This window comes from Vulpes vulpes, unplaced genomic scaffold (genome assembly GCF_048418805.1).
Source record: "Vulpes vulpes isolate BD-2025 unplaced genomic scaffold, VulVul3 Bu000000684, whole genome shotgun sequence".
In the NCBI taxonomy this organism is placed as follows: Eukaryota; Metazoa; Chordata; class Mammalia; order Carnivora; family Canidae; genus Vulpes; species Vulpes vulpes.
In genome coordinates this window covers 83,906-96,949 of record NW_027325695.1, presented here as the reverse complement: position 1 = coordinate 96,949, position 13,044 = coordinate 83,906, and the positions used below count along the sequence as shown (strand labels likewise).

Genomic DNA, 13,044 nt, shown 5'->3' with positions numbered 1-13,044 from the left:
GGCATGAGTGGAACATTGAAGAGGAAAGCCCCCTAATTACCAATATGCCTTGATTCCACTGTAAATATTTCCACTACCTGATAATCTCTGGTCACTAAATCCAGAATATGCCAAATTTTGCTTTTCTGGTAGGAAAAACTTACTATTTTTTCTTCCTCCTGGGAACAGATCTTTAGCCATATGTGTTGGAGAACTAAATCTCCAAGGAATACCTCTGTGTGCATCTGGGGAAAACCTAAAGATTTATTGCCTCTGACTTTTTTTTTAAGATTTTATTTACTTGTTTGAGAGAGAGAGAGAGAGAGAGAGAGAGAGAGGAGAGAGCATAAACCCGGAGAGGGGCAGATGGAGAGAGAGGAGCAGACTTCCCGCTGAGCAGAGAGCTGGATGCAGGGCTCCAACCTAGGACCCTGTGATCATGACCTGAGCTGAAGGTAGACGCCTAACCAACTGAGCCACCCAGGTATCCCTGCCTCTAACTTTGAACGCTAGTGGCTTAGAAATCTTTTGATCATTATTTAAAAAAAAATAAGATCTAGCACTTAAATTTTTGTTGAGTACTGGGGATGATGATGAGCATTAATTTTGCCATCTGTTAGAATTATTGGGCTATGTACCATAACTTGTTTTTAGTATTCTTTTTAAAAATATTTTATTTATTTATTCATGACACACACACACATACACACACACACAGAGGCAGAGGCACAGGCAGAGGGAGAAGCAGGCTCCATGCAGGGACCCGACATGGGACTCAATCCCAGGTCTCCAGGATCACATGCTGGGCTGAAGGTCCCACTAAACCACTGAGCCACCCAGGCTGCCCTGTTTTTAGTATTCTTATCTTACATGCTGGGAGGAGTTAGTATTACATTCAGCAAAGAACCCTGAATTCTTAAAGCTCCTAAGTAAAAAACAGTGAAATAAAATGGTGGTGAGAATAATCTCACTTGCTTCATAATTTTGCTATGATGATTAATTGTTGAGTTACTCAACTACCTTAAAAGATGGGGAGAAGTGAATGTGTTTGTTAGTATCATCATTGTTCTTTTTACTGTTATTCTTAGTTCAGAAAATAACATCAGTCACATTCTCAGATCAGTGGTATGTGTGGGTTTTAAATTAAGTCAGAGCCTACTAATTGCCAGGTGAGGAGCAAGGCCAGTCCCCTGCTGGGAAACAGGTGCATCTCTGTTCCCATGTTGCTGACGTGGTCCTTGCTGTTGTCACTGAGCCCAGCATTTCCATGGCTCTTTTCTCCAAGGTGAATTCCAGCCCGGGCCACTGAGGCCCCTCTCTCCACCTGTTTAAAGGTACAGGAGCAAGTTATGTTTGTCCCTATGTAATATAGATTGTTGCTCTAAAAGAAGCCTTTCAAACTTTAAAGAATCTTTCCTGTGTAAGCTCTGACTTGGTTACAAAACCATGGTAAGTGGGGTCTTTCTTATCCCCTCTGGTACATAATTGTAACTGAATTTGATCCTTGCCTTGTTCTTATTAACATCAAAATACATTCATGTAAATACATTCCTTTGAATGGGACTAATTCTACTTCATTTATAATGAATCTTCATTGAAGTTCAGATGAGAGGATGAGTTCTTGACCATAACTTGATGAGAAACCATTATAACTATTGATGATGACAATAATATCTGATAATTACAAAGTATGTACTGTGTGCCAGGAACTTTTTAATGTGCTTCACCTATGGTTACTAATTTGATCCTTGTAACAGTTATCTTAGATACTCTTATTTTTCCTGTTTTGCAGATCTGAAAACTGAATCTCAGAAATTAAGTAACTTAGAGTTATACAGCTTGTAAAGGGTGGAGGAAGGTTCAAACCCAGGCAGTCTGTTGCTGGAGTCTGTGTTCTGAAGCAGTGTGTATTATATTGCCTCTTAATTATATAATCTTTTAAAGAAATCATCTTAAAGACTCAATGTAAATTATGACTTAAATGGCATTAATAACTAAAATAAAACGGTACCATTACTACAATTTATTGAGTGCTTACTATGTCAGGTACTGTGCTAGGTACTTTGCATGTATTATTTAGTGTTTTGCTGTACTATTTAATCCTTTTAATAATGCTTTGAGGCAGGTATTATCATTCACATTTTGTAGATGAGAAAAATGAGGCTCAGAGAGGTTTACTGGCCTGCCCAAGGTGAGAGAATAAATTTGAGATAGGATTCAAAGCCAAGACCTTGACTCAAATACTTGTGTTTTTAACCCTATGCTTAAAGGTAATAAAAAGAATTCAAATGGGATTGTTCCATTCATAAGCTGCTCTATTAAGTCATGCCATTAATTTTGAACATTTTAGTCAGTATAAATAACTGATACATAACAGAATGGCAGCAGGTTCTCAGATGTTTTTGTCTTCACATTTAAAAGTGTTTCAAGCGGTGGGGTTGGTGCTTATGTAATGCTTTTAATTGTTGGGTAATTGAAAACCTAGAACTGAGTTTTCTTAGCCTTTTTAGTGCCATGGATATCTTTCATGCTTTGGCGGAGCTTACATCCTGCTTCTCAGGACATAGTAAAGTATGTGAATGCTTGAAATAAAATACATAAAATGAGAAGGAACCAATTCTATTGATTACAATTATAGTTATTAAATTATTAAAAATGATTTGTAGTAACACATATGCTTTTTAAAATTAACACAGTGTATTAGGTCTGGCAATGGGCATAATGACCACTGTAATTTCAAACTGGTTATTAGTGACGATATAGGTGATATTTTGAAATATCAGCAACAATCATAGTGTGATATGAAATTATCTATTGCTTCTGTTGCAACAAACATAGAAGTACCATTAATGCTACCATGATTTGTTACTGAAATTCATAATGGAGCCAAATGCTAAATTTTAGCTAGATGTTGGTGAAAATACAGATCTAATGTTTTCCAATCTAAGTTTAAGTACCTTCATGAATTATATCATGAACCTCCTTGGGATCCACGCACCTAGGTTAACAAACTCTAGTCTAGAGATATGCTTAATCTTATGCCTTTCAAGTAAAAGGTATCCTTTTTGATGTACTGTTCACAACTAGGTCCTCAAAGTTGTTTTGCCTCAACATTGCCAGATGATCTGGGATCCCCTTAACTGCCACAACATACAAGGTGGCACCAGCGGGTTCTCCCTGGATCTGAGGAAGGCCTAGAAATACTTTCTGCTTTTCATGACTTTATAGTATTATTATAGTTGGTTATTTGTCTGCTTTTGAAGTATGAGACACAGCCGTCACGACTTCAGATTTTATAGTTCTAAATAAAGAAGGCAAAAAGTATAGAAATATACTTTCAAAATTGAGAATGGATTACATGTGCCCAGGAAATTTGCTCCGGAAGGGCAATAACAGTAGTAGAAGCAGTGAATGGGAGGCTTTACTGTTAAAAGGAAGTGACTTGACCTCATTGCAGTGATAGAATCCACAGGATTTTACCATTCCTATATCTTCTTTCTGTGCACGGTAATAGTACTGTATGGTACCCACTACACTGGGTTCATTCAGAAACATTTATTGCATTTCTGCTCTGTCCCAGGCACTGAGTTAGCATTTGTCTATCATTTGAATCTCACAATTCTTTGAAATTATATCCATTTTTTAGACTAAGAATAATGCCTGTAGTCATTTTGATGTGCTTGTAAATAGTAGAGTCAATCATTTTACTTTTTGTAGTGAGTGGTACCACATACGCTTGTCAGCTCTCCCAGCCTGAACAAATTAGCTGCCCCAATTCCCAGGAACATCTGAGACTTGGTGACACAGACTAAAGTGATATATAGGAACGGTGATTTTCAACTGAAATTTGCTGAACTTGTTAAGGGCAGACAAACTGCATTTTGAAGTTCAGATTGCTATGTGGAGGCAAGAAAGCAGGTTTCAGGTTAATGGGTTTGAAGCCAGATTACTTTGTGCTTGACTGGCTTTTGGTAAATCAGCCATATGTTACAAGTCCTGTCATAAATTCTGTTTGCTCTCCTCCCGTTTTTCTTCTGTGCTGTTTTATTTGCTGTTGCCCATTCATCCTTCTCTTTTCCATGTTTTTGCCACCTTTTCCCTTCTACTTTTCTGAAAGTCCCCATCACTTTTCCTCAGGATCTGAAGGAATAGTGTGAATCCTTTGTATCCTATCAAAAACCTTCTAACTTTCTGTTCAGATGGGTTTCTCATTCCTGCTATCCCTCAACGTAGGGTCATTGGGTAAATCCTGCGTTAGTTATACTCAGCATGACCACTGTTTTTATTCCAGTAGTTACACTGTCTTTCTGTATACTGCTCTATCCCTAACCTCCTTCTGCTCTTTAAAACTACTCTTAGATTTTATCTCTTATGACCCAAAGATAAACTAAAGTTTGTCCTCATATACTAGTTGTTTCAGAAAAATTTTTTTAAATTATTTATTTATTTATGATAGTCACACAGAGAGAGAGAGAGAGAGAGAGAGAGAGAGAGAGGCAGAGACACAGGCAGAGGGAGAAGCAGGCTCCATGCACCGGGAGCCCGATGTGGGATTTGATCCCGGGTCTCCAGGATCGCGCCCTGGGCCAAAGGCAGGCGCCAAACAGCTGCACCACCCAGGGATCCCTGTTTCAGAAATTTCTAAGTCAAGTTTTACTCTTTAAATTTTTTTTCCAACAACATATGATACAAGGTTACACAAATGCGGATATTATGGAAATAGATTTATATAGGAAATAAAAATGTGTGATCCCATAATTTTCTCTGCATTTAGGATCTATTATTCCAAACTCTTTCCTGAGTATATACCCCCATATATTAATATAGTTACTTATTTTTTATGAATATGATTATAACATGCATATTTTCCTACAAGTTGGCTTTTAAAAAAATTACTCAGCCGTAATTCATAGACATATCTTCATGTCAAAAGGAATTGATATACCTCAACTTTTAAAGGGGTTTAGGAGATCTTTTCTTTTAAGGATTTTTTAAATTTTTAAACAATCTCTACATTCAACATGAGGCCCAAACTCATAATCCCAAAATCAAGAGTTGTGTGCTCTACTGACTGAGCCAGCCAGGCACCCCTAAAGTGGTATAGGAGATCATTTTATGTGTATACCAGGATTTATATAATCTGTTCCTTATAGATGGATATTTGAGTCGTGTATCATTTTTTTAACCGTCACAGAGTTGCAGTGAATATTCTGTGTGGCTGTGAAAATATTCTAAGTGCCTGTGAAAATACAGTGTATATGTGTACATATGTATTTTGACAATAAAACTAAAGGAGATTTCAAAAGCAAACTGATATGTCTATAATTCACCTCTCATCTAGTGGTTTTGAGTTTTCTCTATTCCCTTCCAAACTTCAGCAATTTGTATACGTGATTTTAATCATAGTGTATTTATCATTTTATATCTTGCTTTTTTCATTTAGCATCATTTTATAAACACTTCTCCATGTTAATAAATTTCCTTGGTGGTTCTAATGGAAATGTCATTTTCCATTATATTGATATTCTGACGGATGTTTTTGTCTTCTCTTTGTGTTACCTGTCTCGTGATGCTTTACCAGTTCAGGCTGGTTCAGCAACTGCAGTTGCTTCTCTTCTTGCATACCCTTTGTTAAACAGCTTCTTCTCTCTCCACTCTGTGAAACCTTCTGACCAGAGGTATCTTCAGCCTTGCTACCTCCTTTGTGAAGCTCAGGACCCAGCATGCTCAATAAATACATGATCATCATTTTCTAAGGAGTGCCTTCCTAATTATCTCCGTAAGAGTTTTCTTCATGTTGCAGTGCCCTCTACAAATACTACCTTCTGGAAAAACATGTACTCTGTTGGTAATCCATAAATGCTGAGACACATGGTAGGTATAATTTATATTAACAGCCATTTATGCAACTGCTTTATTTAGGCAGTTCAGCACCAAGGAGAGTGACTATTTGCTTTAGCTTGGGTTCAAGGTCAGTGGAGGATTTACTGTGTTTCGGCCTCTGTAGTGCTGTTGGCAAGATGTAATTTTTCCATAATAGATGAAAAGCCAAACCCTGTATAAACACACTTTAATAATGGTGAAAGCACTGGCAGTGCTGTACACTGAGGAAATATTAAAGTTCACACTTCTGTAGCTTAGACTTAATTGAAGCAAATAGTCTTCATATTTACATTTGGGTTGTTTGTTTTATTATCAGTTCTTGGAGTGGTTTGTCACATGCCTTCCATTCCCCTACACATAACTGCTTAGCAGCCTATTCTAGGATTCCATTTGGTCTTTGTCTTGTCTCCAGGCCTGGGGACAGATTTACATTTTCCTTTGTGTGTCTTGGAAATCCTTGACATGGTACCCTGGCCTCCTTTCCTCTGAATATCTCCAGTGCTGAGAGGCACTGCTTCCTCATTAGCTGTGGTTCACTGAAAAAAAAATGACTTGAGGGGCTTATTAGGATCTTGAACTGAGCTCTTTTCGTCTGTTTGTATAACAGGTTCTCAGAACTAGTTCAGGGTTGCCCAGAACCTGTTTTCAGAGAAGCCTCGAAGTCTCATGCTTTCTTTTGAAAGGAATACTAGCTATTCCATGTGCTCCGTGGACACAGTAGATTTTCACTGAAACGGAAATCTTGTCTAGGATAGAAGAGAATGGAAATCTGCTAAATCCTGAAGAAAATCACCCTGTTTTTATGCAGAAAGAGACAGCTTAAATGCTTCTTTTTCCTCCCTGTGTGTTGCCGTATTTATCCTGCTTCACCTGCCTCTCCTGAGGCCAGGGGAGGAAGATTAAGTCTCTTCAAGAGCTGCATTCCTTTTTTTCTAGTGCAGTGGTATGAGCTATTTGAGTTGTGCCTTGACCATCTTCTCAAGAGGCTTTAATAGAACTTGAGGATTTATGCCCAAGAACCCCCTGAGCTGGACCTATTACAAAGTCTACTACAAAAGCTGCTTGAAAGAATTTCTGAGTTAATAGGAAATGAGTCTTTCTTGTCTTCCAGTGAAAATGTCCTGGAGGAGTGTGATTTGAAGGGTGCCTAAAATCCCATCAGGCCTATAATATCTTATCCACTGACCTTTGTTGCGATTTGTAGTCATCACAATTAATTATTTGAGTTTTGTCATTGTGTCTCTTAAGAAGTACTAATGACAATTCAAATAAATCCCAAAGAGGATTTATCATAGTAGCCTTCTCACTGGTCCCTCTGCTTCTGTTTGCATCCCTTTACTATCTAATTTCAATACAGCCATCTGGTTGATCAAGTCAGTCTTCCTCAAACCAAGATTGTAGTCTGTCCCACTTCAATACCAAAAATAATCAGCATCAACACTGAGTCCTATCTTTCTCACATCCACATTCAATCTCTAAGCAGATTCCATCAGCTCAACTATCAAAACATACCCAGAATTTCACCACATCTTACCACTTCTGCTTTCACCCTCACGGTTGAGCCACCATTATCTCTTAACCCGGTTTATGACAGTCGCCTCCTAATTGCTCTCTGTTTCTACCCTTGCTCATTTAGTATATATATTTTTTCATTTAGTGTATTTTGAATACATCAGCTAGACAAATCCTGTTAAAATTTCATTTAGTTCAACAAAGGTGCCAAGATAATTCAGCGGGGAAATCTTAGTCTTTTCAAAAAATGGTGCTGGGACAAGTGGATTTCTACACAAAAGAATAAAGTTCACCTCTTTCTCTCGTACCATATATGCATATTAATTCAAAATGGATTAGAAACCTAAATATAGGAACTAAAACTATAGAATGCTTAGAAGAAGAGACATATGTAAATCCTCATGATCTTGGGTTAGGCACTAAGGAGGGCCCTTGATAGGATGAGCACTGGGTGTTACATGTTGGCAAATTGAATTTAAATAAAATATTTTAAAAAATATATGACACGAAAAGCACAAGTATCAGAAGAAAAAAGATAGATAATTTGGATTTCATCAAAGTTAAAAACGTTTGTGTTTCAAAGCATATCGCAAAGAAGCCAAAAGGCAATCCATGATATGGTAGAAAATATTTGCAAATCATGTATCTGATAAGGGACTTGCATCTAGGATATATAAAGAACTCGTACAAACTCAATAATAAAAAGACATAACCTAAATAAAACATAAGCAAAGGATCTGAATAGGCAATTCTCTGAAGAAGATCTATATGTGGTCAATGTGCACATAAAAAGATGCTCAATATTTTTAGTCATCTATGAGATGCAAATCAAAACCACAGTGAGATGTCACTTCATACCAACTTAGATGGCAGTGATCAAAAAGACACACAATTACAAGCGTTGAGGCTATGGAGTAGTTGAAACCCTCATATACTACTGGTGGAGTATAAAAAGGTTCAGCTACTTTGGAAAAGAGTTGGGCAGTTCCTCAAAAGGTTAGACATAGAATTATCTTATGACCCAACAATTCTATTTGTAAGTATTTACCCAAGAGAAATGAAGATATATGTCTGTATAAAAACTAGTACACAAATGTTCATAAAAGCATTAATAATAATAGCTAATCAGGAAATAACCCAAATGTCTATCACCTGATGAATGGATAAGCAACATAGAGTATATCCATACAATGGAAGTATTTTTTTAGCAATAAAAAGAAATGAAATACTGACATAGGCTGTAACAGGGATGAACCTTTTGGGTTCAGGGATACACTAAGTGAAAGAAGCCAGTCACAAAAGACTATATACTGCATAATGCCATTTATATGAAATATCCAGAATAGGAAAATCTATAGAGACAGAGAATGTGTTAGTGGTTACCGAGTGCTGGGAGTTTGGAGGATGGGGAGTGACTGCTGAGGGGTGTGGGGCTTCTTTTTGGAGAGCTGAAAATATTCTAAAGTTGACTATGGTATTGGTTTCACAATTCTGTGAATACACTAAAAAGCATTGAATTATAAATGAATTAATGTATGTCAAAAACATCCCAATATGGATGTTTTAGAAATAAGAGATTTTACTGCTCACAGCCCTCTTATATCTTCTCTGCTCATTCAGAGTAAAAGCAAAGCCCTTATGGTGGTCCTAGTAGCTGTGTGGCTTGAATACCTGATACACTTTGCCTCATTTTACCCCATTCTAGGGTCATCAGCCTTACTTCTGTTCCTCAGAAATGTCAGACTTCTAACTTGGTACTTAAAAATCTACTGCTTCTTCTGCCTGGAGCACTTTCCCCTGCATCTATCCACATGACTTTTGCAACTTTGTCAAGTCTTCATCCAGCTATCACCTTATCAAACCATCTCTTACAATGCAACTCCACCACAGCAGCTCTTCTATTATTTTTTATTTATTCCTTTCAGAGTCATTGAACTGAATATATGTGTGCACATATATGCATACATATATATTTATTATTAGTCAATTAATTTGCTTATGTATTGTATTGATAGTCTCTCATGAAGGCAAGAATTTTGGCCTGGTACCATTCACCAGTATGTCCCCAGCACCTGCAAGGGTATTGTCACATAGTAGGTGCTCAATGGATATTTGTTGAATGACTGAATCAAAATATGACTGCTAGTGAACAATTGTTACTCAACTAAATTGAGTAGCTGGTTGGAACCTAAGAAATAGTAGGAGGCAGAAGAGATGGAAGATAGGATAGATTTTTTTAAAATGTGCTTTTGAAGATTGGTTAAAGTTCAAAATGGTGAATACTGCTCATAAAAGGGCAACTCACTATATCATGGATATGGAAGGAGAGGGTCTTTGGGTCTTTAAAGAAGGTTCAGAAGGGGAATAGGAGGGAAGGACTACTAATGCACTCAAGTCTACGTTAAAGTCCATGTTTCTTGCTTTTTCAAAAGCTTCAGTAAGGGTGAGTGTGGACTTTCTTAAGAATTGAACTACTGATTAGCAAAACTAGTATGTTTAAATGAGATGTTTTCCGAGTTTTTGAGGCAAACAGTAATCAAGATATACTTGTTTTCATCAGATATTATGAAAAGGAACTGAGCAGACATAACCTGACAAGAATCAATTGCCATCTTGGTATATCTGTTGGACATTAAACATTTTTTAAAACACCTTTAATGGTATGTAATTAAATGATTATTGTTTGGAAGGCATTTCTCTGAAATGTAGTAAATGAAAGCATTATTTCTATTTAAACGTGGAGGAGAGAGGAGTCATTTAATAGAGTGGTTTAATATTATCCGAATCGAATAACCTTTTTAATTGATAACTTAAGAACTAGTTCCATTATTATTCTGTATATGGCACTAGGGAAATGCAGTTAACCACAGAACAGATGCTTTTGGTGTAAGATATTTTTTCTTTCTCATTTAATGTCACAGAGCTTTTGCTTAAATTACCGGATTGTTTGACGAGGTACTTGACTGTATAACTATATATTGTAGTGTTGAAAGACTGTTAAAAGACTCATATTTAGAATATTCTGGCCTAATGTATAGGATTATTTTTCACTAGGCTAATATCATATACTGTGTGTTCTCTGAGCTTGGGTAAAAAGGCTTTTGAAAGTATTCATAATATAAAATAAAGAATATAGCATTCCCAGTTCTTTAAAATAATATTTGGAAAACACCATCTTATTAATAACATTTCCTGCACATTTTTATTTAAAAAACACAGAATTATCAGGGAAACTAATTAGGAGATGCATTCAGGTTTAAGGTAAAGTAAATATTCAATAGAAGGAAGAGAAAAATTATTTAAAATCACGGCTCTAGTTCTCCAATCAAAATTAGTTCAAGTAAGGCTGATGCCCTGTGTGGGTGTAGAGCAGAAGAATTAGTCATGTTTGCTGTATAAGGATCCATTGTATTTTCAGTGCGATTGGCAAATTAGCTATACATGAGTTTCAACTAATAAAAGTCAAAGTATTTTCATGACATTCACAAATTATGATTTCTGTGGTCACATTGATATTCATGGCTACCAGACTTTTAATCAAGTGATCCTTTCTGGAATATCAAGTATCATCTTTCTTGTGGAATATATTATCCTGCTTTTCACTCATGGTATATGAATATATTAGATATGTATTCTGGGTAATGTATATAACTTATGCAAATGGATGGTGTCCTTGGTCAGGAGATTAGTTCTGAGGAATTGCTCCAATTCAGAATAGTTTAGGAAAGGTCTGGAGTCAAATGGAAGGAGCATTCCATGCTCAGAACAGTGAAGCTCAGAAGAGGGTAGAACCCATCAGACTATTCAGGCATCCATTGCCACTGCCAAGCAGTGCAGGGATTTCCCACAGGTCTAGACCAACTTTTGCTTGAGGAAATCTGCATCAGTTGCTAGTCCAGTGTCCAGGCTTTCTGGTAATTACTGTAAATACTCCAAGATATGTAGCCCTTTCATTAATCTTCAGGACCATTAGGCCCAAAGTGGCAGATCTTCCTGCTGTTTTCTAGGACTGGGGAAACCTAAAGGAGATATAGAGATAGACATAGACACAGGCATCATAGAAATAGAAATCAATAAAAATTTAAATTACTTTTCTTTCACATTGCATCCATGATTCTGGAGGTGTGTCTTAGGGTTATACTCAATTTTAATACACACATCATTGCCATAATGTTGGAAAGTGCAGAGTGCAAGGGAAAAATATTTGTTGCTGAACATTTGGAAAAAGAAAAAATTCTAAGTCTAAGGCTGTCTTCCACCAGAAATCTATGTCAGAGTGAAATTAGATGTGGCCTGCATTAGGATCAGATATTTTGGTTCACTTGATTCATCCAAGTTTAAGTTGACATTGTAAAACTACCTGAAGTGGGATTTGAGGGAGAGGTGACGATTTGGGTAGGAAAGGATGATAAGCCAGTGTTTCATTTCTTTTTCAGCTTGAACTTTTGCTGCTTCCCATGGTCTTCAGTATGTGCTCTGTACTATCCTTTCCATTCCTGCTAGAGGCCCCAGAAACCACATTTCATTATAGCCTTGTGGTTGGTTCTGCAGAGTTTCCTACTTAGTCCCCTTAATGTTTTTTTTTTTTTTTTTGATAGTCACACACACACACACACACACACACACACACACACACAGAGAGAGAGAGAGAGAGAGAGAGGGGGGGGGGCAGAGACACAGGCAGAGGGAGAAGTAGGCTCCATGCACCGGGAGCCCGACGTGGGATTCGATCCCGGGTCTCCAGGATCGCGCCCTGGGCCAAAGGCAGGCGCCAAACCACTGCGCCACCCAGGGATCCCCCTTAATGTTTGTTTTTAAGCCAGTACCAAGTACCTGAGTGAAAATGAGTCTTTCCCTGGGAGTAGAGGGCCATACTATGGATTAGAGACAAAACGTTCAGAAGGAAGCCAAATGTGTTCACGTAGTTCACCAGACAATACATGCCACTTTAAAGCTTGTTTACAACTGTTAGCACGGGATCTTAGCCTTGTGGCAATTTTGCCTGAAAAACCATGCTCCTGTGATGAGCTCTGTGTCTTCTGAATATGGCTACACTGAAATGGAACACTTGCTTGCCATACCCAGGGCCAAATAATGGACATGTCAGTAATATTTCTAGAAATTAAAGACAACAGCAACAACAATATATTTTCATCTAATGAGTTACTTAGTCTTGGGTAATTCTGACTTTGAGAAAAAAATTCTTATTAACAGCACTTCTGAAACATAACCCATTGGCCAGCACTTTTAAAGGAAATGAGCAAACTACCAATGATTCGTTTGCTGAAAATTTTTCATAATGCTCTTGCCATAATTTGGGAGATAAAAAATATTTACAATAAAGCTCTTTAGGTTTCCTGGCCTACATTAATAATTAAAAGATCAATAAATGCACTGTACCAAAAGTTTCTACGCAAGTATAAATGTGTATGATTGAATCAATAAGGTACATTAAGTGATGTTCCCTGCAACCAAGCTGACTGAGAGAGTGCAAAGTGGGTTTAAAAAAATCAATAAAAGGAGGAAAATGGAAAGAGTTAGTCCTGAAAATGGGTTTTGATCATCATTCTCTATTGCTCACTTTACCTTCTATAATGTTGTACTTTTATGGGAAGGCTGAGGAAGCGAGGATTCTTTCCATCATTATCTGGTGGTGTGGTCAGTACTAAA

General features: G+C 37.2%; 1 protein-coding gene across 1 annotated transcript in view; it reads right to left on the bottom strand.

Moving 5' to 3' along the window:
• Window positions 1-5,704, bottom strand: part of LOC140596661 (low-density lipoprotein receptor-related protein 1B-like) — an 83,460-nt gene extending 77,756 nt beyond the window's left edge. The window contains exon 1 of the mRNA XM_072745169.1: window positions 5,539-5,704. Coding sequence (XP_072601270.1) covers window positions 5,539-5,704 — 166 coding nt within the window. The remainder of the gene's footprint in view (window positions 1-5,538) is intronic.
• Window positions 5,705-13,044: the final 7,340 nt, after the last annotated feature.